At 35.7% G+C, this 25,603-nt stretch overlaps 1 protein-coding gene across 4 annotated transcripts in view; it reads right to left on the bottom strand.

The window, feature by feature from the left end:
• Positions 1-25,603, bottom strand: part of LOC121379136 (Ig-like and fibronectin type-III domain-containing protein 1) — a 114,727-nt gene that overhangs the window by 8,783 nt on the left and 80,341 nt on the right. Inside the window, exons 30-38 of one of the 4 annotated variants that reach the window (XR_005958806.1) lie at positions 25,005-25,166; positions 23,651-23,805; positions 22,007-22,142; positions 20,496-20,510; positions 19,486-19,512; positions 16,332-16,419; positions 14,804-14,882; positions 9,525-13,597; positions 9,197-9,453 (exon numbers count right to left, since the gene is read on the bottom strand). Coding sequence is in view for 2 of the 4 variants with exons in the window: in XM_041507621.1 (XP_041363555.1) it covers positions 13,436-13,597; positions 14,804-14,882; positions 16,332-16,419; positions 19,486-19,512; positions 20,496-20,510; positions 22,007-22,142; positions 23,651-23,805; positions 25,005-25,166 (824 nt within the window). In the remaining 2 variants the exon portion in view is untranslated. Of the gene's footprint in view, positions 1-9,196; positions 13,598-14,803; positions 14,883-16,331; positions 16,420-19,485; positions 19,513-20,495; positions 20,511-22,006; positions 22,143-23,650; positions 23,806-25,004; positions 25,167-25,603 lie in introns of those variants that run through there. The other 3 variants (XR_005958807.1, XM_041507621.1, XM_041507622.1) reach the window with 3 other exon arrangements.

Genomic DNA, 25,603 nt, shown 5'->3' with positions numbered 1-25,603 from the left:
GAAAACGTAGCCGTCAAAATGGAAAGAAATTGTTGGGCAAATGGTCATGGAGGGCCTTGGTTAAAAGTACTGGTATCTGATATGGGGGAATATTTTGTTCAGCATCACATCACAATTCGCTACACAAAGTTCAGAGATCGCTACACAATTCTAAAATGTTAAATAGTAGTTGCTACTCTATTTCCAACTGTTACTCGTCAACATTTTTAAAACAAAATGTTTCTCCGTTATAATGAGCATTCTTAAATGTTTTGTTTTATTTAACGACGCCACTGGAGCACATCCATCGGCTATTGGATGTCAAAGATTTGGTAATTCTGACTCGTAGTCGTCAGAGGGAACCTGGTACATTTTTTTTAATGCAGCAAGGGATCATTTATATGCACTTTCCCACAGACAGGAAAACACATATACCACAGCCTTTGTCCAGTTGTGGTGCACTGGTTGGAACGAGAAAAACCCCAATCAGCTGAATGGATCCACCGAGGTGGTTCGATCCTGCGACGCGAGCACTCAACAGACTGAGCTAAATCCCGCCCCCATTCTTAAATGATGATCAGTCAAATGAAACGAAAGTAATGTGTGAAATTGGAGACATGGGAAATACCCATCTGGATTAAATCTGAAGAAATAACATGTTTGACATACAAGTTTCTTGCATACCTGTTGATAAGAATGTCATTCATTATTTTTGATAACACATACTTATAATAAACATGTGTGATAACAATTTAAAGACATACAATTGGCTACTGCTAGGTGATGATCAAATCACTATTGCCATGCAACCCAATTAAAAAAAAAAAGCATGATGGAATCAATTGCTCTGTCACGCATAAGTTACGGTAACTGCAAGCGCTAGGACCATAAAATAAGTTTTAGTTGGAAGACGTTTAAATTTATTCTAAACCTATTTTTGTATTTTTAGGATATGTAAGAAACAGAATAAATGCTATCTATTGTCCGTTTGCTTGAAAATGGAACCGATGAATTGGCATATAACACTAAACGAATAATGTTAAAACTTATATTAAAACATATTATGGAGTTTTAAACCCATAACAACTCGAATAGCATATTTTAAAAAAACTTCTATGTGAATAAAAGTTTCTTAACGAAATATCATTATACAGGGTTCCTGCAGACTTCCAAGAATCAAATTTCAAACCTTTTCCATGACGTTTCAAAACATTTAATGACCTTTTCGCACAAAAATCTGTAAAAATGTACATATGTATCACACTGCCATGAGATAAAATTGAAATCTGGTAAAACTGAATGTTTCAACCTGATAAAAAGACAGGGTTTATACTCTTTAGAGAGGGAAAAATCAAAGACTTTCAATGGTGAAAAAGATGGTTTTCATGGACATAATGTATCACAAGAAGTAATTAAAACAGAAAGTAAATATGTATATATAGTCACTAATCATGGCAGGAGCAGACAAACAGGAGAAAGTAAATATGTATATATAGTCACTAATCATGGCAGGAGCAGACAAACAGGAGAAAGTAAATATGTATATATAGTCACTAATCATGGCAGGAGCAGACAAACAGGACCAACAACAAGTACTGGTAATCCAATTACTGTTGGCAAGCTGATGACAGGGTAAGCCACTTGGAATATCCAGGATTGGCAGTTGTTTAGAGACACCGTGCCACATTTACACAGTCCTAAGCATGAAACACTGTGTGTACAAAACTCCTGGGCTGGTAGCAAACCACTTGGTAAATAGACTTATACACAGTCGTCAACTTGTTAAAATATTCTGGGCAGCATAAATACAGTCTGTCATTTGTAGAAAATTAAGTATTTACAATCACTGTTTATGACAGGAGCAGACAAATAGGTAAAACACAAGTTGCATATCACTTGGTTACACTAGCCCGTATGGAATCTATGTAGGAAAGAAGCTCTTTCTACTGACTTTCTTTAGCCGTTGCACCTTTCCTGGCACTGTTGGAAACACTCAGGAGGCTTATATCATTTTTCTGCTCTGCCATGTCTGCATGTTCGTCAGCAGTTGATGGATGTCTGCCTTTAGCCTTGCCTTCTTTCTCATCAAAGTGGCCAGTTCTTCATCTTTAGCTTCTCTCTTTTTTGATCTGTCAGCTTCTTCTGTCCTTTCCTTGGCTCTTCCAGGTAAAGTCTGTACCTATTCCTGGCATTTGATGCTGATGACATAATTTCTTTGGACAGCTTTACATTCTGGATGCCTCCAGCATGACAAATGTGGTCGAGAATTACCCTCCTTGCTATAAGGGATAGGGCTCTCTGATTATCTGCTACGGCCTCCTTGTTCACAGAAAAGATCCTTTCCACATCAGCTTGTCGATGTGATAGCGACAAAAAAAGCTTGACTACAGTCTAAAGCTGGCAGAATTCCTTCTTGTTGCCAAGAAGAGAAGCATACAGGGAGTCAAGGCGATAATTTTCACATGAGAAGGATTCTAGACTGCCTGTTGCATCGGATTTCAGTGTCTCATCTTAGTCTTAGGGCTGCTTACCATGTGTAAATGTTTACTGTAGGATAATTGATATTTTCTTGTGTTTTGCCGAAAAATTCTGTATTCCTGTAATTATTGAATAAAAGTTTCTGTACAATCTGTAATACGTTCTGTACAAAGTCAAAGCTGAAGTGATGTTATCACCCAATTTCCCACTACTGGGATTTATTGACAACATTCTCTCAAAACAGGGAATAAAAAATCTTAAAATTACAAAACTTATTAATTATTTACATTATTGATATACCTACACGTGAATTATTTAAACCATATGTTTTTGTAACTGTTTCATGCATTCATTCTGACATCAAATGTATTCATTTTTATTCAGTAAAAACAGTAATGTGAATCTTCTGAGTACTGAAGGTGAGATATCTCAACTAAGTTCATAATTTAAAAAAGTAACATGCTTACATTTGTACGTAAATTAGGGCGAAAGCGAAAGGTCTGCTAAGTGCCCATAACTTGCTTTTTCACAAAGCGCTTCATTTGCACGCTTTGCATGTGTATTCCATGTTCCCAATGCTGAATTTCCGTATAATTGGAGCTTGCGTTCGTGTACAGTGCACACTCCAAATTCGACAATGGTACGACGTCAACTAACTATCGAAGATCGAGGAAGGGCTATTGCTTGGCTTCAGGATGGCAATACGCAAAGAAATGTTGCTCTGAGACTTGGTGTCAGTCAGTGTGTCGTTGGCCGACTGTGGCAACGGTACTAAGCAACGAATTCTGTTCGAAATCGTCCACGTTCGGGAAGACCCCGAAGCACTACAAATGGATAGGACCGCTACATCACCAATATGGCTCTACGTCAACGCACAACCACTGCACGCCGATTAGGTGACAATCTGCGGACTGCGACTGGAACTCGAGTGTCTGATCAAACCATACGCAATCGTCTGAGAGCCAATAATCTACGCTGCCGTCGCCAGGCTGTTCGACCACCACTCCTACCACGTCACAGAACGGCCAGACGTCACTGGTGCACACTTCATCTGCGGTGGCAACATGTTCAGTGGGGTCGAGTGATGTTCACTGATGAGTCCAGGTTTAGTCTCCAGTTCAACGACGGTCGGGTTCGTGTCTACAGACGTCCTGGGGAGCGCTTCGCTGACGTTAACGTTAGACAACGTCACCGGTTCGGTGGTGGCAGCGTCATGGTGTGGGGCGGCATCTCTATCCACCACAGGACCCCCCTCTATGTGGTGGATGGCAATCTGAATGGAATCCGCTATCTGAATGAGATTATCCGGCCGTTGGTTCTCCCAGGCCTTCAGCAGATTGGCGGCGGGGCAGTTCTGCAGGATGACAATGCCAGACCCCACCGCGCCAGGGTGGTAACGGACTTTCTCAGACAACAAGGTATCGCCAGGATGGATTGGCCAGCATATTCGCCTGACTTGGCCCCAATAGAGAACGCCTGGAACGAATTAGGCAGGAGAGTTCGGGATAACCATGCCCTTCCGGCCAACCTTCATGATCTGGGTCAACTTCTTATGGCAGAGTGGCAGGCCATTCCCCAAGAGTTCTTCAGACGTCTGATCAACAGCATGAGGCAACGATGTGTCGAGTGTATTTGCGCCAGGGGTGGATTCACACACTATTAAACGAATGTTCTAATGTGTAAAATCCATGTTTGACAACCTTCAACTTTGACAGCATGTAATGTGACTTTCTTGTATACAGTGACGTTTATTTGTGTTTTTTTGTAAATATGGAACAATAAATTAAATTTTTGGTGTAGTTTACATCATCAATCTAATACACTCTGAAACTTATTTGGTTATAAATTTTTGACCCTTAAATTCTTTTGAGTAGTATATATATATATATATATATATATATATATATATATATATATATATATATATATATATATATATATATATATATACACACACACACATGTATATAATTATATATATATATATTAGTAAAAAAGTTAATAGAATAAAAAAAATAAAAAAAAATAAAAAGGTTACAAGCCAAAAATAAAAAAGAATTGACTGCTCGGCCGAATATTTATATAATTTGGAGCATTTTAGAAGGACAGTCCAAAATTAAATAAGAGAAAGAAGAGAGGATCGGACTATTTAATAATATTTTTAAAAAAAACGTAATTTCGACATAAAATTTTGAACGCAGATCTAAAAGTTTAAAGTCCAATCGCTATGTCCACGCGAGTGGCCTCGTTAAGGCCGTTTGGGTGCCTTTGGACGAGATGGGATGCATCCCGTCAAGAAAACCCCTAGATTGACAGTCGATAGGAGTTGAAGGTGTAGTGCTGTGCTGAAATACAGATCTTGAGAAGCCGGATCCGTCTGAACGAGACAGAGAATCAGATTAGGGTATAGTCCAGTCGTCATGGGTTGGTATAGTGGTGCGGACGGGCCCGACTCCGGAGGATACGAGATGGTATCACTATAAAGCAAGGTAAAGTCTAGAAAAAAAGAGTAGTAGGGGCCGACCCCGCTTCCTATTTCTTCTTAGAGTGGGGCGGTCAATATTCCAGTGCTGCTAGGACAGACTCGGACATGTAGAGACTAAACGCGAACAACCGTGGCGTTCTGCAGAATGGCCGTATACTTTTGACGCCATCACCCGTCGTAATTCGCTAGCGTACGCTAAACCGGTTGGCAGCGTCAGCTGGCAACTGCCGTCAGTCACACGACTGCGCGTTTAGCGTAATTGTCCCAAGTGTAAATCAACGCTCGCAGGCGCCGACCTTTTTTCAAGGCTCCACGGAGATATTTTAATTTTACCAGATGTTAAGATGGCTGACATAAATGCTAATGCAGCAGTTATAATTGAAAGTAAAGTTTCTTTTTATTTAACGACGCCACAATAGCACATTAGCTGTTTAATCATCGGCTATTGGACGTGAAAACCATAATGGTCATTCTGACAGTTTCAGGGGAAACCCGCTACATTTTTCCATTAGTAGCAAGGGATATTTTATATGCATCATCTCACAGACAGGATTAAACATACCATGATCTTTGTCCAGTTGTGAAGCAATAGTTGGGACTGGGGGAAACCAAATCAGAGAATCAGTAAACCGAGTAGGCCTAAATGTGTAAAACTCCCTATTATATGTGTTGTGGAATGATGTGGCTACTTCTGATTGGCTGAATTATTGGCGTTTGCAAGCGCACATCTTGAAAGTTCAACACAATTGATCTCTGGAACTTTTGATGCCGACATGCGTCGGTTTACAGTGAGTGCTCGCTGATGTTTAAAGTATATAAACCTATGCGCTGGCGAACGCCGGTTTCCTGTTCTGGACGGAGGAGCCCAAGACAGACGTGCACGTAAAGCCTATGACCTGAACGCCGGCTGCGGCCGTATGCTAGCGTATTACGGTGGGTGATGGCGTCAAAAGTATAAACCCAGCTTAAGCCGGGGCGGCGACTGCAATCGTTTTTAGGCATGGATACAGGTGCAGAAAGACACTGATAACAATAAACTGTAATCACCAGTCGATAATTATGAGACTTCCATGCTCTCGTTCACTCATACCACGTGATCGACAAATGACATCGATGGAGAATTTATTATAAGACACACACCCCCCCCCCCCCCCGTCAGTTTACTACATCAATATAATCGGACACTAATTAAGTACTGAATAGACTTAACGACCGTCAAGGCGCGAAGCACTCGTAATTCCTGAAGACTGATTTTAAGCGTACATGTAGCACCAGTTTTGAATTAATTTTTCATGGGGTGGTAAAAAAAAATTTGCGCGAAAATAAATGATTTTACAGTAGAATAGACTGCTTCGCGTACTTTGTACTATCAACAGATGTCACTTTATGTACAGAAAGTTACAAATTCGATCGATTATGCCGGCTGCAGGTGTGTGTAACTGGGGTCCGCAGCATGTGTTCAACGGGGCGATTTTGAACGGAGGGGATGTTTAAGCAATAACAATGAAAAAAGTACAAGAATGAGAAAGTATGTGAATGAAAGCTTTATTTGACCATAATTTGCACATTAAAATACTTTTTTTATATATTAAAAAACCCGTATTTTTGCAGTGATGGTACCCGTACAATCGGCCGTAAAATCCGTACGCTGTACAAGTCGGCCTTTTAACCGTACAAAATACGGCCCATCCATACAAGTACGCAGCCCTGCACCCAAGAACAGTTTGTATTCCTAGAGGATCTTGTCGCAAGCACCGATGTCTAGCCTGCCTGCACTCACAAGGCAATTCAGACAGTTATGATAGGCTGATACACAGCCAGCAGGATCCTTCAAAATGGCTTCTTCAGGAGAGAGACAGGTCAAGTTTCTCACCAAAACTGTCGTCACTGGTGATTTCATCAGAAGCTTGTTCACGATGTCCAACAGTCCAATCTGAAGGACAACATATCCCTGTCTGAAATCCTTTTCTGCTTCTTCACATCACGTAGTGCACAACATGTTGCATAGCAAACATCGTCCGAACCCCCCTAGCCTACGCCCTATATTATAGAGATTAAATCTAATTTTTATTAATACAGGGGTGAATCCCAGTGCTACACCAGTCAATATAATATGCTGCAACAGATGCCTTATTACCAAAGTAATCGATAATGCAGTACACAGAGACTAAAGGTGGAGTTATGCATGCTTTATGTTGGCTGTTCCATCAGTTGACTTTATACGTGTTGTAAAATAAGATTTAACCTATGCAATTTAATGATATCTTTTTTTAACAAAATGTTATTTTGAGTTAGTATGGGTTTAAACTTAATATAATTTTACATGAATTTTAACTTAATTCATTAAAAAGTTGTAGGCCAATTCACCAGTTCCCTTTTGACGCAAACAGACTATAGCGGCCACTCATGTAGTATTCGCTATAAAAATAACACAAAGACAAACAGTGATACTAAATCATTTAATATGGAATATTGACTGTTTATTAGCATAGATGTAAAAAGGACTTACATTTGTAGCAAACATTGAGCATTGGAATGTTAAGTAATAATAAAAATAAAAAAAACATTTGTGTCAAAATGTGTCAAAATGCTGTAGGAGATTAAGTAGTAAATCAAAGAATCTGAAAAGGAAATGTTTTGTTGGCAATAGGTGGGTTCTTTCAAAACATGTGGTATTGACAAGCTTAAACATTTTAAAGGTACATGTACACAATTAAACAAACGTCTTAAAATGTGGAAAGTAACATCGATTAATCTCATCAAAATATAAAAGGATATTTGTGTCAACTTACTGAGAAAAAAGCACATGGGCAGTATAAGACCGCGTGGTCTGGGGTATGGAGGTGGGTTTTTTTGGGGGGGGGGTCCCCAAAGATTTAATTTTTTTACGGCAGATCTTTCTTAAATAGGTGGTTTTCTTTAAATTGTCTTATTGGCTGAGGTGGAATAAGTTTTTTCCACAGCTTTTATATTTTTTTAAAGGCAAATTAATTTTGACCTACCCCCAGTACAGCGCTGTCTTATATGCATATGAAAAGTAACCAAAATATACTGATGGAAAGAAATTTATGAGGGAATGTGTAAATAGTCGCAGCAACAAACTCTTTAAGCCTACATCACATACAATGAGACTTGACTGGTCGTCGCATCGCGTGCAACACTATATGGGACGGCCGTTGTATGTGACCGAACATGTTTAGTTGTGTCGCATTGTATAATGTGAAGTAGGCATTATCCATAATGGTAGTAAATCTTTTGGCAGAGATGAATTTTACTTGTAGAATGCAGGAAATTGCATTTCAGGACATCAAGTTTTAAAACTTTTATGGGGAATCCTCTTAAAAAATTTGCTTTGAGTTCGATCTTAGTCAGCCCCCTCCTCCCCTCCTCCCCTCCTCCACTCCCAATGTCTACCTGCTTCCACCATGCCTGAAATGTGCCACGTTCAATCAAACCCAGATTACCGGTAATCAATCTCACATTGTAACTTTGTATACAGACATTACTAGGTAATAGTGAATTAAATTTAGACTACCAAGTGTTCCCTTAATTCTTTCCATCAGTATGTAATACAAGTTACATTGGACTGTTTACATTAATGTATGTAAAAAAAAACCACACAAAAAACCAACATATATACACATGTATCAGTTACCAAAGCTGTTTAAATATACATTTATACACAACTTATTTAAAACAATTTATCAAAAAGATTAGTGAGACCACGTATTATGCAGAGATTCATTTTGTACAAACCAATCACTACTCAATATGGAGTACATGTACATTGTTTGTGGTTAATATATATATATATATATATATATATATATCGATTTAAAAAACAAACATATACATACATGTAAATGCATAGGTTAGTACGGCAAATTTCTAAACGTAAGCTATTATTTCTCAAAATACAAGGAAAAATAATTTTCCAAAATTTAACAATTTTTTTTTCAAAAGTGTTTTTAAAAAGCAGCTTTACACAATACAAAACTTAAAGGGACAGACCCTAGTTTTTAAACACTACAGCATATTTTTCACTATTAGAGCTGTTTATGATCACTGAAATCAAACATTACTTATATTTTATTGTTTAGATAATCCATTTCCATACAACTGAAGTGGTTCTGATCATCCTGGTGTTTCAAATACCACAAAATGCTTTTTTCATATTTAAAAAAATGCACGTACATCCGAGAAATAACAGTTATGGAGTTGCGTTTTAGTCTATTTTTAACAATATTTCACCATTTTAAAGTCACAGACTTTTGTTTCACTCTCTTGTAACATTATCTAAATGTGTTGCAGGTTTGTAACTTAACCAAACTTAGTGTCCATTTTCACAGGTTGAAACTGGGGTCTGCACCTTTAACACATCATTCAAGTACGGTATATAGATTTCTATATGAAAGATATGTTATTAGAAGAAAAGCAGACCTTTAACACATCATTCAGGTAAGGTATATAGATTTCTATATGAAGGATATATTATTAGAAGAAAAGCAGACCTTTAACACATCATTCAGGTACGGTATATAGATTTCTATATGAAGGATATATTATTAGAAGAAAAGCAGACCTTTAACAGCAATTTGTATTGAATAAAAAAATTAATTACACATTGCATATTAACTCTTTGCATGCTGCCCAATGTTAAAATCTTCCTTGGCAATTGCCATCAGGATTTGCTACCTGGCAGACATTGTGTAAGTCCCTTAATTCAATCCAATTTAAATTGTTGTCTTCCCTACTGTCATACTAATGATTAATATATTCATTAATATGACCCATCCAAAACATTTTAACTACTTTTTACTGTATAAGTCATTGGGCAGGCCTCTGAAAAATTGTAAGGAGGATCGTTTTGTTCGTACATTGTTTGTGCATATCTAATTTTGCATAAATTATTTTTTATTGATGCAAAATGTAGGGCACCATATGCAAAAAGGAAATGGGTTACCTTAATTTATTTCTGCATAATCCATAAATGGATTAGACAAAATATCAATTCACAACAACATTTCTTAACACAGAAACCCTGGTAGCCTGATATTTAGGGCTAAATTATAAACAAGGAACCTAAAAAATCATAAAATTTAAACAGATTGTATTAGGTGGTAACATACCATTTGAACAAGGGGAAAAAATGTTAAAGAATCCTAAAAATAGATTTTAGCCTTGACACCTCCTTTTATTTTATTTTTCAGGCCCTCTGATTTCACAGAAACAATCGTTCCGGTACCATGTCGGTAAAATCACGGAACCGAAATTTAGTTTCCTATGATTATTATATCGAGTACAACTATTCAACGAAAATAATATATATATATATATATAAATATTTTTAAAAAACAGTTTCCAATAGGTTTCCATGATCACAAGGTACAGAAAAAAAAAAAATTCCCTTGAAATCCTATGGCTTGTTATTCCTACATTTGGTACCGAATATATGTTGTGTGTATAATGTGAAATTGTTAATAGAAGTTGCTTAAGGTGAATTGGAATTTAATTTAACTTAAGTGCATACATCCTTTAATTAAAATGTTACAGTTTGCAAAAATGAACCAAGTGAGTATGTACAAGAATATTATCACGTAAAAAGTTTAACATGTAGTATTACACTACACTACAAATGAAAAAAAAAATAGCTGCATATAATATATTGTACATAATAAAATATTAGTATCCTATTCTTTGGTGATAAGCTAATTATAATTTGGTTAAATTTATGACCTGGTTACATGCTATTTACAATATACATAAAATCGGTGATATGTATATCACAAGTAAGTTACAAGTTGTTACCAAATTTAGCTCCCGAGGGAAATAATCTTCACTTGTTACAAGCTATCGCTTTCATAATGCATCTAAATTTATTAACTGGTACCAAGTTGTTTATTCTATTTATTATCTCAGTTATTGTTTTCTCTAAAAGCCATTTATTTTGTCATACTCATAGCATTCCATTCATAACCACTTACACACTGTTCTGAGTATTGCTATAACTTTCATTTTATTCACATTAACAATAATTCTAATCTAGAATAACATTTTATTACAAAATTTAGCAATGAAAACAAAGGTGTAAATGAAAAACACTTTAAACTATGTGATGTCATTTGTGTATTTGCCACATCATGAAGACATATTTAGTACCAACAAGGTCATTGGTGTGTAGGCACCAAATCGTCCAATATTGTACGCAACACCAGTGCATGATCATTTCTCAGTGAGAAATTAATTTGGCTACTGAAAGCCCAAGCTCTGAAATATGATTTTTATTTCCCCAATTATGCCCCTTGGGATGATACAATGGAATACATATGCTTAAAATACAAACGTAATAATATAAAACCTATATATATGGTTACAATTCCTTGTTTTAAAACATCTGAAATCAGTTATTTCTTTTGTTGGGAAAAAATATATTATAACATGTTTAATTTATGGCATTGTTTAAAAACATTTAAAAGATACATGAAAATCTTCATTAAATAGCTAGAGATAAGCCCCACAATCATCAACTATTTAGCTGTACCTACCATAGGCTACTCTTTTTCAATTATTATGGACCGGGGCCCTGGAAGGAATCTCATTCATGTTATTGTATTATCATAAGTGTCAGTACAGCGATAGGTTACAATGTATATAACAGTTATCGTAGAAGACTGACATGACTATTTTTTAAATGTTCAGTTTTGGCAAATATATTCGACACATCAGAACTCGTCAGTACATTTAAAAGTAGGAGACAAGTTGTGTAAAGAAATTAAGTAGACCATAAATTGCATCTGTCAAAAACCACTACAGCACTTAATTGTCATTTCTTCGAAAACAACAATAACAATAAAATGGTAAAATTCAACATTTCAGATCCCACCACCTGTACACAAATAAAAACAGTGTAAATCTTGTACATGGTAAACAGCTGTTAAAAATATAATATACTCTTTGAACATTAAAATAAATATGATATGTACTGATATATTATTCTCACATTTTCTTCAAACTAAAAAACATCAGTAATACAGACATACATACATACACACGTAACGGAATTTAATATTTACAATTTATGTACAAAGTATTCATATAAGGACAACGATATGTATGTTGACGGTGGGCCCAGTTTAAATGTGAGAGCCGGACAAAACATTGGGAGGGAGAGCTGCTGTTGTTGGAGGGAATATACAAATATTTGAGCACAAAATGGTTCCAATGCATGAAGGCAGGCACTCTGTAGATGATGCAATCAACACATCAAATCAAATGTCGGTGGTAAAGAATTTATACCAGAAGGTTTTATTAAGGTTTATTTACAATTACTCATATTTTCACAATTATACATTCTGTACATAGGGGGGAGGGGGAGGGAGGGGGGAGGGGGAGGGGGGGGGAATGATGAAGACCAAGGCTCCCCTTAAATAGTGTGGTCTGCAGCAATCAACAATATCACCAGTTTCTAGTAATTGTTTTATATGTATTTGGAAGCCTATCCTCCCAACTCCCCACCAAGGTTGTCCTGTTGTTATAGCTTTCCTCACTTATGATACCAGTAAGATCTGCCAGAGATGGACAGACTTATCTAGGTTTAACTTAAAGCTTTGGAATTATTACAATAGCTTCATTTCCTGAGCTGGTTCCGAGTTACATACACTTAGTGTGACACACAGACTTTAAGTGACTTCAAAAGTAAAAACATCTGACTACACTGATTTATTAATCATCCACTGTTGGATATCAGACATGCAGTCTAAGAAGGAAACCGCTATATTTTTCCATTTGTAGCAAGGGATCTTTTATATGCACTTTCCCACAGACAGAAAAGCACATACCATTTTTTGATTAAGCAGTTTTAAAACTGAGCCAACGTCAAGCCTGAAAATGCTATATGCTTCAAAGACTTGTGCTCATGACAGTCCTGCTTGAAGCTTCAGAGCACATGGGCATGCAACTATTGACTGGTTAGTGAAGTAACTATTTATATTTATAGTCTTGACTTTTGATTAAGTAATTTTAAAATGGAGACAAAGTCAAGACTGAAAATGCTAATTTCTTCAAGACTTCAGAACTTGTGCTTGAAGTTCCTAGCACATGGGCATGCAACTATTGACGAATAGTGAAGTAACTTATAGTCTGGACCTAGGCCAAAACATAATTTACATTCAAACTGCTTACAAAACTCTGAAGTCTATGGTTTAAATCATATGTAAACAGCAATGCAGTGAGAGACATTGATCTACGTAGATGTCTGAATACAACAAAACCATTTTGTTTAAGTTTTCATTAGAAGATACTTAAAAACCAACATTACTAATTTCAACCAATAAAAAAAATATACACATCTACTAAAAAAAATGGGCAATTCCCTAAACTATGGAGATTCAAGACAGAACCCGATTAGTTCTTCAGTAAACCCACCACTTCACAGAACCCATAATACATAAATTAATTATCACAAACAACTCTCGTCATTGTCCTGCTCTCTTTTCATTGTGGCAGCTTGACCTGCTCTTGGTCTATGGGTAATGTTGCTGGCGTTCTGCCATTGGGTTCCAGTTCCTGGTAGGTGTGCTCTGACAGAGGTTCATCAAGTTTGTCGTAGGAAAACTGTCCCACTGGCTGCATAGTCTCCGAAGGAAGGCCAGTTACCTGAAATCGGCAAAGCATAACATTGTTTTGGGCCTATCCACAATGGATCACGTTTTGTTTTTTTATATACCCAGCAGCCACAAAATAACATTTCTTACACACCCATTGGTGATTTATGATCACATGGTGCAGGGACAGGAGACAATGTTTTTTATATACCCAGCAGCCACAAAATAACATTTCTTACACACCCATTGGTGATTTATGATCACATGGTGCAGGGACAGGAGACAATGTTTTTTATATACCCAGCAGCCACAAAATAAAATTTCTCACACACCCATTGGTGATTTATGATAACACATACCAATAGCACACATACATATATTATTGAATTAAAGACATATGATTTGCTGCTCATAACAGACCAACAATCAAAATTAAATGCATAGTGACATGCAAGATAACCTAAAATTGCAATGTGATTCACAAGCTGCTGCAAACACAACTGTTGTAAATAAATTTTAGTTGGAAAAGATGTTTAAATTTATTTTAAACCTGATTTTTGTTATATGTAATATGTAAGAAATATGATTTTACATTGGTTTCCTTTAGTTACCATTTATAATACAACTTGTTTAAAAATGTATCCCAACTTGCTTGTACTTGTTTGATACATTTGAAAAAACTCATACTGGTACAAACTGAACAAAAAGGAAACATTTTTAATTAAATATTTTGTTGACAAAACTACTGTTTAGGTATTTGTTCTCAGTTTTTACCTCTTAATAGTTAGTCAATATTATGTAACTGTGGCAACCACAAAATGCAAAGTAGTTGAGCACTGAAGGAAGGAAATGTTTTATTTAACGACACACTCAACACATTTTATTTACGGTTATATGGCATCAGACATACGGTTAAGGACCACACAGATATATAGAGAGGAAACCCACTGTCGCCACTTCATGGGCTAATCTTTTCGATTACCAGCAAGGGATCTTTTATATGTACCATCCTACAGACAGGATAGCACATACCACGGCCTTTGATAATGATATACCTGTCGCGGTGCACTGGCTAGAATGAGAAATAGCCCAATGGACCCACTGATGGGGATCGATCCCAGACCGACCGCGCATCAAGTGAGTATTTCACCACTCGGCTACGTCCCACCGTAGAAGTTGAGCATTGAGCATTGAAGTCATATTAAAATTGAAAAATCTTTGTAAAAATATATTTTATTCCATAAAAATATAACTATACCTGAGGCTGAGATCTTCCGTAACCAGGATTTTCGAAAGCAACAGTTTCGTTACTGAAAATACCTTTACCCCACCGTCTTCTGAAATAGGAAAAGGAAAGGAATATTTGTTTAACAACACCGAAGCACATTTTAAACTATAGCTATTTGGTGTTTAACAAAAAGTTATTTTAATACATGTATTTGGTCAACAACAAAAAAGAGAAGAAAACCTGCTGCCACCATATACTGTAGATGCCTTAAATTAAAGGGACATTCCTGAGTTTGTTGCATTGTAAGATGTTCCCGACTAATAAAATATGACTACGATTAAACTTACATATTATATATATTTTCTTGTTTAGAATATTGGTGTGTTTCTGGTTGTCTTAATATTTGTAAGAAGCCCAAACTGGATTTTTTCTTCAAATAATTTCGTACATATGAAAAAATTAAATTTTACGAAATAAAATGAAATTTAACCTAGTACAAATATTAGAACGATCAGAAAGATGTTTAATATACGGCCACTAATATTTTATGCTGAAAAATATATTTGATATGTAATTACAATCGTTAAAAACTCTCTGTTAGTCGATAACATCTTAAAAATTGCAGCAAACTCAGGAATGTCCCTTTAATGCGAGTGGCATCCTTTTGAAATACTACTTTCCTAACAACACACGTCTGTGTACTTTTCGATTAAATTCAAGTTACAGGCACCTTTAATGAGATCAACTCACTATTTCAGTCATAATGAAAGAACAATTCTCCCAGTGGTATGCCAACAAAATTGCAGCAAACTTGAACAGTGTGCTATTACATGTATAAAACCCATTCACACAAGATGAATCGTGTCAGCTTTTAAGAAGGTGGCCAAAGACACACAAACTCACACTTTTCACACATTAATATTATGATTGCATTAATTTCAGGATCTACAGTATACATGTAGGCTACTCCTACCAATAAAGCAGGAAAGGATCTTTTATATGCACTTTTTCATAGACAGGACAATACATATGATAGCCTTTGATGTACCAGTCACGGAGCACTTAAAGGTAGAAGATCCACTGATGTGTCCTCTCAAAACACATTAAAACAATGATTAAATACATCATTATAATGGACTTGGTATAGTATGTGGTCTGAATTAGACCAGAATGGCAGAATATGAATAAATGGAATTTCAAAATAGTTTTGACAGAATAGATTTGTTTTTTAAAATGTTTTTTGGGGTTTTTTCAAAAATAGCAATCTTACATTTTGATGAATGCTAACTACATGTACCAAGAAAAACACTAGTTTGAAAACAAATGAAACTGAAAAAAAATACTGACAGTGCCATCAGAAATTGTTTAACTTATACCAGTACTTTTAGTTAAAGAGAAATATAAAAAATATTTCTGAAAAATATCTCATCATGCACTTCTCCCTCTTTCTGTTTTGGTGAAATCCCATTACCACTGCTAATATATACACTTATTTTATAAACCCACTGATGTTTCATGGTAATACAGGGGGTAAAGTTTTAGAATTCTTTTATCTTACCGGAACACAAAAAAGATAACCACAGCAATCACTATGATGACAAGTATTGTCAGTCCAACTCCAAGTCCAACACCAAGGGCATTGTCTTCTGGAACAGAGAAATAATGAAATACAAGGACACTTCTCTAACAGGCAGATTTTACAGTCAATAGTATTCTGACTAAACACAAAGACACTTCTCTAACAGGCAGATTTTACAGTCAATAGTATTCTGACTAAACACAAAGACACTTCTGTAACAGGCAGATTTTACAGTCAATAGTATTCTGACTAAACACAAAGACACTTCTCTAACAGGCAGATTTTACAGTCAATAGTATTCTGACTAAACACAAGGACACTTCTCTAACAGGCAGATTTTACAGTCAATAGTATTCTGACTAAACACAAAGACACTTCTCTAACAGGCAGATTTTACAGTCAATAGTATTCTGACTAAACACAATGACACTTCTCTAACAGGCAGATTTTACAGTCAATAGTATTCTGACTAAACACAAGAACACTTTTCTAACAGGCAGATTTTACAGTCAATAGTATTCTGACTAAACACAAGAACACTTTTCTAACAGGCAGATTTTACAGTCAATAGTATTCTGACTAAACACAAAGACACTTCTCTAACAGGCAGATTTTACAGTCAATAGTATTCTGACTAAACACAAAGACACTTCTCTAACAGGCAGATATTACAGTCAATAGTATTCTGACTAAACACAAGAACACTTCTCTAACAGGCAGATTTTACAGTCAATAGTATTCTGACTAAACACAATGACACTTTTCTAACAGGCAGATTTTACAGTCAATAGTATTCTGACTAAACACAAGAACACTTTTCTAACAGGCAGATTTTACAGTCAATAGTATTCTGACTAAACACAAGAACACTTTTCTAACAGGCAGATTTTACAGTCAATAGTATTCTGACTAAACACAAAGACACTTTTCTAACAGGCAGATTTTACAGTCAATAGTATTCTGACTAAACACAAAGACACTTCTCTAACAGGCAGATATTACAGTCAATAGTATTCTGACTAAACACAAAGACACTTCTCTAACAGGCAGATTTTACAGTCAATAGTATTCTGACTAAACACAATGACACTTTTCTAACAGGCAGATTTTACAGTCAATAGTATTCTGACTAAACACAAGAACACTTTTCTAACAGGCAGATTTTACAGTCAATAGTATTCTGACTAAACACAAGAAAACTTTTCTAACAGGCAGATTTTACAGTCAATAGTATTCTGACTAAACACAAGAACACTTTTCTAACAGGCAGATTTTACAGTCAATAGTATTCTGACTAAACACAAAGACACTTCTCTAACAGGCAGATTTTACAGTCAATAGTATTCTGACTGAACACAATGACACTTCTCTAACAGGCAGATTTTACAGTCAATAGTATTCTGACTGAACACAAGGACACTTCTCTAACAGGCAGATTTTACAGTCAATAGTATTCTGACTAAACACAAAGACACTTCTCTAACAGGCAGATTTTACAGTCAATAGTATTCTGACTAAACACAAAGACACTTTTCTAACAGGCAGATTTTACAGTCAATAGTATTCTGACTAAACACAAAGACACTTCTCTAACAGGCAGATTTTACAGTCAATAGTATTCTGACTAAACACAAGGACACTTCTCTAACAGGCAGATTTTACAGTCAATAGTATTCTGACCAGGGCTGGATTTAGACCTTGCAGGGGAGAGGGGGGGAAGCACTTCAGGTTCAGGGCCCCTAACACAGAAATTAAATTACATGACAAATAAAAAAATGATCTGATTTTATAATAAAAAAATTTATTTTTATAAAGGAAGTCCTTAGTCTAGGGGGCCCCTCTGGTAGAGTGGCCCGGATCAATTGCCCCCTTATAAATCAGGCACTGATTCTGATTACAATAATTAAACACAAGGGTTTCTGGGTTTTCTAATAGGTAGATTTTACAGCAAATAGTATTCTGACTATACACTAATTAAACACAAGGACACTTCTCTACTAGGAAGGTTTCTTGTAGGCAGATTTTACAGTAATTACCATTCTTACTATAATAATTGAGACCAAAGATACACAGTTGTCCAAATCAATATTCGGACTATTACAATGGAAAAACAATCACGATTTCGTAATAGGTAGTCAGTATTCAGTATTCTGACAGTAACTAAAAACACTGGCACATTTTTAAAATTGGGATTGCCTTAAATCTCTACCTAAATTTGCACTTGATCATGGAAAATAAGGATACATTTAACAGGAATGTTTTACAGTAACAAGTTTTATCATAATGACTTTAATAATGGAAAACAAGGAATCTGTGTAATGGGCAGATTTACAATAACCAGTATTCTGGCTACAATAAAAGAAACAGAAATGGAAAACATACAGGTATCACATAGTAATCACTATCATGTTAACAAATATATCGTCAAGGCTAGCTATAAGATAGTCTAGAAAAGAACAGTAAGTCAATGTTATCGGTTATAAATCTAGGATTCAACCAATGGGGGTGGGGATTCATGGTAGGATTCTTTTTCTGTGCTTGACATGGTGCATTCTTGAGTATTAGGGAAATTAAGTTTTCAAAAAAAAAGACCACCAAAAAACAATCAAGGATGGGTGGGACATTTGGCCTTCTCTTAATAAATTTACTTACAAAATATTTCTTACCAATGTGGATGGATGGATGGACAAGTCAGTGAATGAATGAATGAATGAATGAATGACACTACCTTGGCATACATATATGTATCGACCACTGGGTGTCAAACAAAGAGTAATAGAACTCTGATTTTCGACAATATTATGGTATTCCAACAAAATATTGTGGATTTTAGCATTCTTTAGATATTGTTATAAAACTGGTTCTCATCTGGAGAAAGAATGAATTAACATGCATGCATTCAAAGGAGGAATTAAATAAGGAATCGGAAGGAAGGAAATGTTTTATTTAACAACACACTCAATACATTTTATTTACGGTTATATGGAATCGGACATATGGTTAAGGACCACACAGATACTGAGAGAGGAAACCCACTGTCACTATTTTCGATTAGCAGCAAGGGATCTTTTATATGCACCATCCCATAAGGAATTGGACTTCTACGAAGAAAACACCAATAAAATATAATTACCTCCAGGTCCTCTTGACAAAGGTGATTCTGAAACAAGAATATAACATAGATGATACACTCAAAAAAAAAAAGATAACAAATTTGTATTTATGTTATAACTACCATGTTTAGTACAAGTTTTCAGTTTCACCATCTTGAACAGCTTTCATGTCTTAGGAATGTTAAGAAATATTTCTTTTAAAAAAAGAAAGAAATTTGGTTATTCATCACTACAGCTAACATTCATAAACATTAATCAGAAAAACAGCCCAACCTGACCAAGTGTTCAATACATAACATTAATAGGCTATCACAATTATGTAAACTTTAAATCAAAACTTAACTTTAATGATGCACCAGTTGCGGCAATTGTCTCTGCACCCTAAGCTTTTGAATGATATTTGGCATCAAGTAAATAGGCTTCATTGTATTTTCTAGTAGATGAATTTTAAACTAAATATTATCACTTGTTATCTAGATTATTACATGATAGAATACATCAATAAAAATACAGTATTTTGTTTTTATATTAAATGATATTCCATATAAAAATATCTCATAAATAATTTGTATATATACAGATATATAGAGAATACTTTATACTTTTATCAATGAGTGCTCATAAATTATGATATCACAAGACACATTATATATCATCCATTATCATACTTTTCATTTGCGACAATTGTAAACAATGTCAGTAATGTAGGTAGAATGTCACTTTATTTGTCAGCGATACTCTTTAACTAGCAGAATGACAGTGGCGTGACATCACTAATGATAGGTTTAGCACTGAAACATACACAGTGGCGTAACAAAGAAATGTCTTGTGATTAAAATTTGACCAATCACGATTATAAGAGATATCTCCTAGGAGAATATCGCAAATTATAGTGCCAGCAAGATCGCCTACAAAAGCCTTTAATGGATGATAAATTTATATATAGAGATATACATGTATGCATACAGTGTCTAGTTACTTGGTGCCAAAAATCTGTTTAAAATATAAATAAATAATTGGGAGGACTTACTGGTCACATGGTCAGCTGAAAACAAAACAAAAAGAGAGAGCATGTTACAAACAAAATAAAACAAGAATTAATAAGAAAACAAAATTCTGTATTCAATGAATTCCTCAGTTCTCATTTTAGTATTCTGTTCAAAAATTCATTCTTGATTTAAAAAAAATAATTATAAGCAGAATGAAAATACAAAGTAGGTTTAATTAATAAGGACTATACTAGGTCTAACACCACAAATAATATATCTGTAGCATGTTTAGGATGAAAAGCATTCAAGAACATTTGGACTGGTTTCCAACGTGTCCTATCCAGTAAGATTCATTTAAAAAGCAGATTAGCAAGTGAATGTGAATGTATAAAACAAAAGACCTAAAAGATGTTATAAAGTGCATACTCCTGTCCCACCTTCCTCTCATGCACTGATTGTATAAAAAGAAACAATCATGATTACATTACAAACATATGCCAACTTTTACCTTTCATAGAAATATACTTTATCTCAGACTTGTGTGATTCAAATATGATTACATTACAAACATTTCCTAAGATGTGCCAACTTTTACCTTTCATAGAAATATACTTTATCTCAGACTTGTGTGATTCAAATATGATTACATTACAAACATTTCCTAAGATGTGCCAACTTTTACCTTTCATAGAAATATACTTTATCTCAGACTTGTGTGATTCAAATATGATTACATTACAAACATTTCCTAAGATGTGCCAACTTTTACCTTTCATAGAAATATACTTTATCTCAGACTTGTGTGATTCAAATATGATTACATTACAAACATTTCCTAAGATGTGCCAACTTTTACCTTTCATAGAAATATACTTTATCTCAGACTTGTGTGATTCAAATATGATTACATTACAAACATTTCCTAAGATGTGCCAACTTTTACCTTTCATAGAAATATACTTTATCTTAGACGTGTGTGATTCAAATATGATTACATTACAAACATTTCCTAAGATGTGCCAACTTTTACCTTTTATAGAAATATACTTTATCTCAGACTTGTGTGATTCAAGCAAGATTACATTACAAACGTTTCCTAAGATGTGCCAACTTTTACCTTTTAAAGAAATATACTTTATCGTAGACTTGTGTGATTCAAATATGATTACATTACAAACATTTCCTAAGATGTGCCAACTTTTACCTTTCATAGAAATATACTTTATCTCAGACTTGTGTGATTCAAGCAAGATTACATTACAAACGTTTCCTAAGATGTGCCAACTTTTACCTTTTAAAGAAATATACTTTATCGTAGACTTGTGTGATTCAAATATGATTACATTACAAATGTTTCCTAAGATGTGCCGACTTTTACCTTTCATAGAAATATACTTTATCTTAGACTTGTGCTATTTAAATATGATTACATTACAAACGTTTCCTAAGATGTGCCGACTTTTACCTTTCATAGAAATATATTTTATTTTAGACTTGTGCTATTCAAATATGATTACATTACAAATGTTTTCCAAGATGTACCAACTCTTACCTTTTTTCATAGAAATATACTTTATCTCAGACTTGTGTGATTCTCCAAAGTCGTTGAAAGCAACCACCCACACAAAAAAGTAGGCATTTGACTCAATATCTGGGAGTTGAATAGCATAGGTGTAGATTGTATTTGACTGAAAATAAATATAACATGTAATAGAACTCAAAATATTGGCTTGTTTAAATGCACCAGTAATTGGCTAGCATATAAGAATTGTAGCAGCTACCTTTTACAGTGAATATTCTAACATTATAAGATTAATTATACTGGTTTTGTGGGTCTCTATTCGTGGTGAAGGTAATCTCCTACTACAAATGTAATGAATAGGGCCTCCACGAGTACTCGAGTACTCGGGCACGGGTCAAGTCTAGCAATACTAGAGTCCGTTCACAAGACTCGAGTACCTGTGCAAGGAAGACCGCTCTCATTTAATTATATCTTTGCCACTGTTTTGTCATTTTGCCATATCCTTTCCACCAGTTACATTATAGGGCTATGCCACATGAAGGGAAAACGAAAGTGGAATGTATGGAATGCGATACAACGGCATGATTTAGCATCCATGTTAAGTGCTGGAAATAAGATGCATAATGCAATTTTTCTTTATTCCTTAGTCTCATCATCATCTAGTGTAAGTGTTGGGTACTCGGGTCTGGGTCGAGTTTGACCCTCGAGTACTCGAGTCCAATATTTTGGACTCGTGGAGACCCTAGTAATGAACACTGGAAATAGGTGCATATTTTAATGAAGAGGCTTCCATCAATAGCAGGGCACAATATTAAAAAGTAAAGTAAAAGTTTGTTTTATTTAACGACGCCGCTAGAGCACATTGATTTTTAATCTTATCATCGGCTATTGGACGTCAAACATATGGTCATTCTGACACTGTTTTTAGAGGAAACCCGCTGTCGCCACATAGGCTACTCTTTTTTATGACAGGCAGCAAGGGATCTTTTATTTGCGCTTCCCACAGGCAGGATAGCACAAACCATGGCCTTTGTTGAACCAGTTATGGATCACTGGTCGGTGCAAGTGGTTTACACCTACCCATTGAGCCTTGCGGAGCACTCACTCAGGGTTTGGAGTCGGTATCTCGATTAAAAATCCCATGCCTCGACTGGGATCCGAACCCAGTACCTACCAGCCTGTAGACCGATGGCCTGCCACGACGCCACCGAGGCCGGTGGCACAATATTAATGCAAATCATCATTCTGTTTGCGTGTCAATTATGCAAATTCAAATTTATGCAAAATGCCAATCGGTTACATGGTTAAATTGTTATGATGTCAAATTGAAAGTAAATTTAAGAACCATCAGTTTATTCATGTATTCCAAAAATGCATGTGTTCTCGACTGTTCTTTGGACATTGCATGAGTGGCACATAAGTAGTCAAATTAGGGGATAACTATGTTGTATTTAACCATTTACAGACGTTAATGCTGGTTTTACAGTCGCAAATTGAGTTTTACCAGCGACGCGGAGCGGAGAAGGTAAAACAGATATTTGGGCTGTAAAACTAGTATTAATGTCCCTAGATGGTCAAATACAATATAGTTATCCCCATTCGATGTAAAACATGCCACTATAGAGGTTACGAAAGAACAACAAGGAGTCTTTTATTTGACTCTGATTGTCTTACCACTGCATGATACTGTGTTTTTATACGAGAGGAATTGTAGAACACGTGATACGATTCAACTTTCTCTGCATTGTGGCGTGGAGCACTCCAGTGCACATCGATGGCTTTGTTCTTTATCTTCGCAAACACATTCAGTGGAATGGAAGGAATATTATCTGAAGAAAGAGGGGAAAAAACAGAACAAATGAACAATTATTAATTCAAATTAATTAACAGATCCACAGTTTTACAGTATACTTAATTAAGCACAAAGTAGCTACAGATAAAAGTACCACCAATGAATTACCAACAGATATATCTTTTAAAAAGCATGATTAATTAGCCAAAGAGCCAGTACAGACTCATCGGATCAATCAGTATCCTTTCTTTCATTTGGTGAATACCTAATATGAAAAATATTTAAAATAAAAATGGAAAATGAAAAACAAATTTAAAGTTTCAAAATGATCTTGACCTTGCCCTGCGGTCAAGATTAATAGGCCTTGGTGGTGTCGTGGTTAAGGCTGGTAGGTACTGGCTCTCACCTAGAGCGAGTTTTAATGACAACTAACCCACTGTCCTGAACAGACAGCCTACACAGCTGAGACGTGTGCCCAGGACAGCATGCTTGAAACTTAATTGGATATAAGAAAGAAAGAAGAAAGAAATGTTTTATTTAACAACGCACACTCAACACATTTTATTTACGGTTATATGGCATCAGACATATGGTTAAGGACCACACAGATTTTGAGAGGAAACCCACTGTCGCCACTACATGGGCTACTCTTTCTGATTAGCAGCAAGGGATCTTTTATTTGCGCTTCCCACAGGCAGGATAGCACAAACTATGGCCTTTGTTGAACCAGTTATGGATCACTGGTCGGTGCAAGTGGTTTACACCTACCCATTGAGCCTTGCGGAGCACTCACTCAGGGTTTGGAGTCGGTATCTGGATTAAAAATCCCATGCCTCGACTGGGATCCGAACCCAGTACCTACTAGCCTGTAGACCGATGGCCTAACCACGACACCACCGAGGCCGGTTTAATTGGATATAAACACGAAAATAATATGAAATGAAAAAATGAAGGCCTGAAAGGTGTTGAGTTGAAGATTTTCACATGCTGAACACTCATAGCAAATAGGAAAACCATCCTTGAATTGGAAGGAAGAAATTTTTTTTATTTAACTACGCACTCAACACATTTTATTTACAGTTATATGGCATCAGACATATGGTTAAGGACCACACAGATATTGAGAGAGGAAACCTGCTGTCGACACTTCATGGGCTACTCTTTTCCATCACTGAACAGAATCACAGGCTAAACAAATTTGAAAACTTTCTATGGGTTCAGATTAGTGTATCATACCGTGTCCCTTGACAACACATCTGATGGAGGCGACAGTGTGGTCTATACAGGCGAGTAAGGTGGTGTTGTAGGGGTCTTCACCGGGAATGACCCCCTTACAGAAAGGAAGACACAAGTCTATGACACCAGCATTCGCACAGCACTTGGTGTGGTCACGGCCATCTGAAAGAAAACAAAACATGAAGGCAACATAAAGTATTTTATTACCCACATGGTTGAAAACATCTTGATTCATGTCAAAGTGTTATGTCCCTCTAGAATGCACAGTGGGACGTAACACCTCAATGTCATACGATGACGTCATACAATTAGCACACTATGACCGTACTGGCATGTCAGGTAAACAAGTTCAGTGAGATAAGTTATTAAAACTGATTATGAGTAATAAATTGGATATTAAACTCGCTAGCATTTGGTTATCATGTTTATGTACCTCGTGAAATAAGTTTCATTGTCATTTGTGACAATTGAAAATATAATTACTTAACTCTGGACATAAATATGATACAAAATGGAACGTCATTTAACATCCTATAAATACCTCATGACATGACAACAGTACACTTATTAACAGGTAAATGTAAATGACAAAAGACTAA

Source organism: Gigantopelta aegis, chromosome 8 (genome assembly GCF_016097555.1).
Source record: "Gigantopelta aegis isolate Gae_Host chromosome 8, Gae_host_genome, whole genome shotgun sequence".
NCBI classification, from domain to species: domain Eukaryota; kingdom Metazoa; phylum Mollusca; class Gastropoda; order Neomphalida; family Peltospiridae; genus Gigantopelta; species Gigantopelta aegis.
Note: the sequence above shows the minus strand (reverse complement) of the source record. Positions and strands in the feature narration are given on the sequence as shown.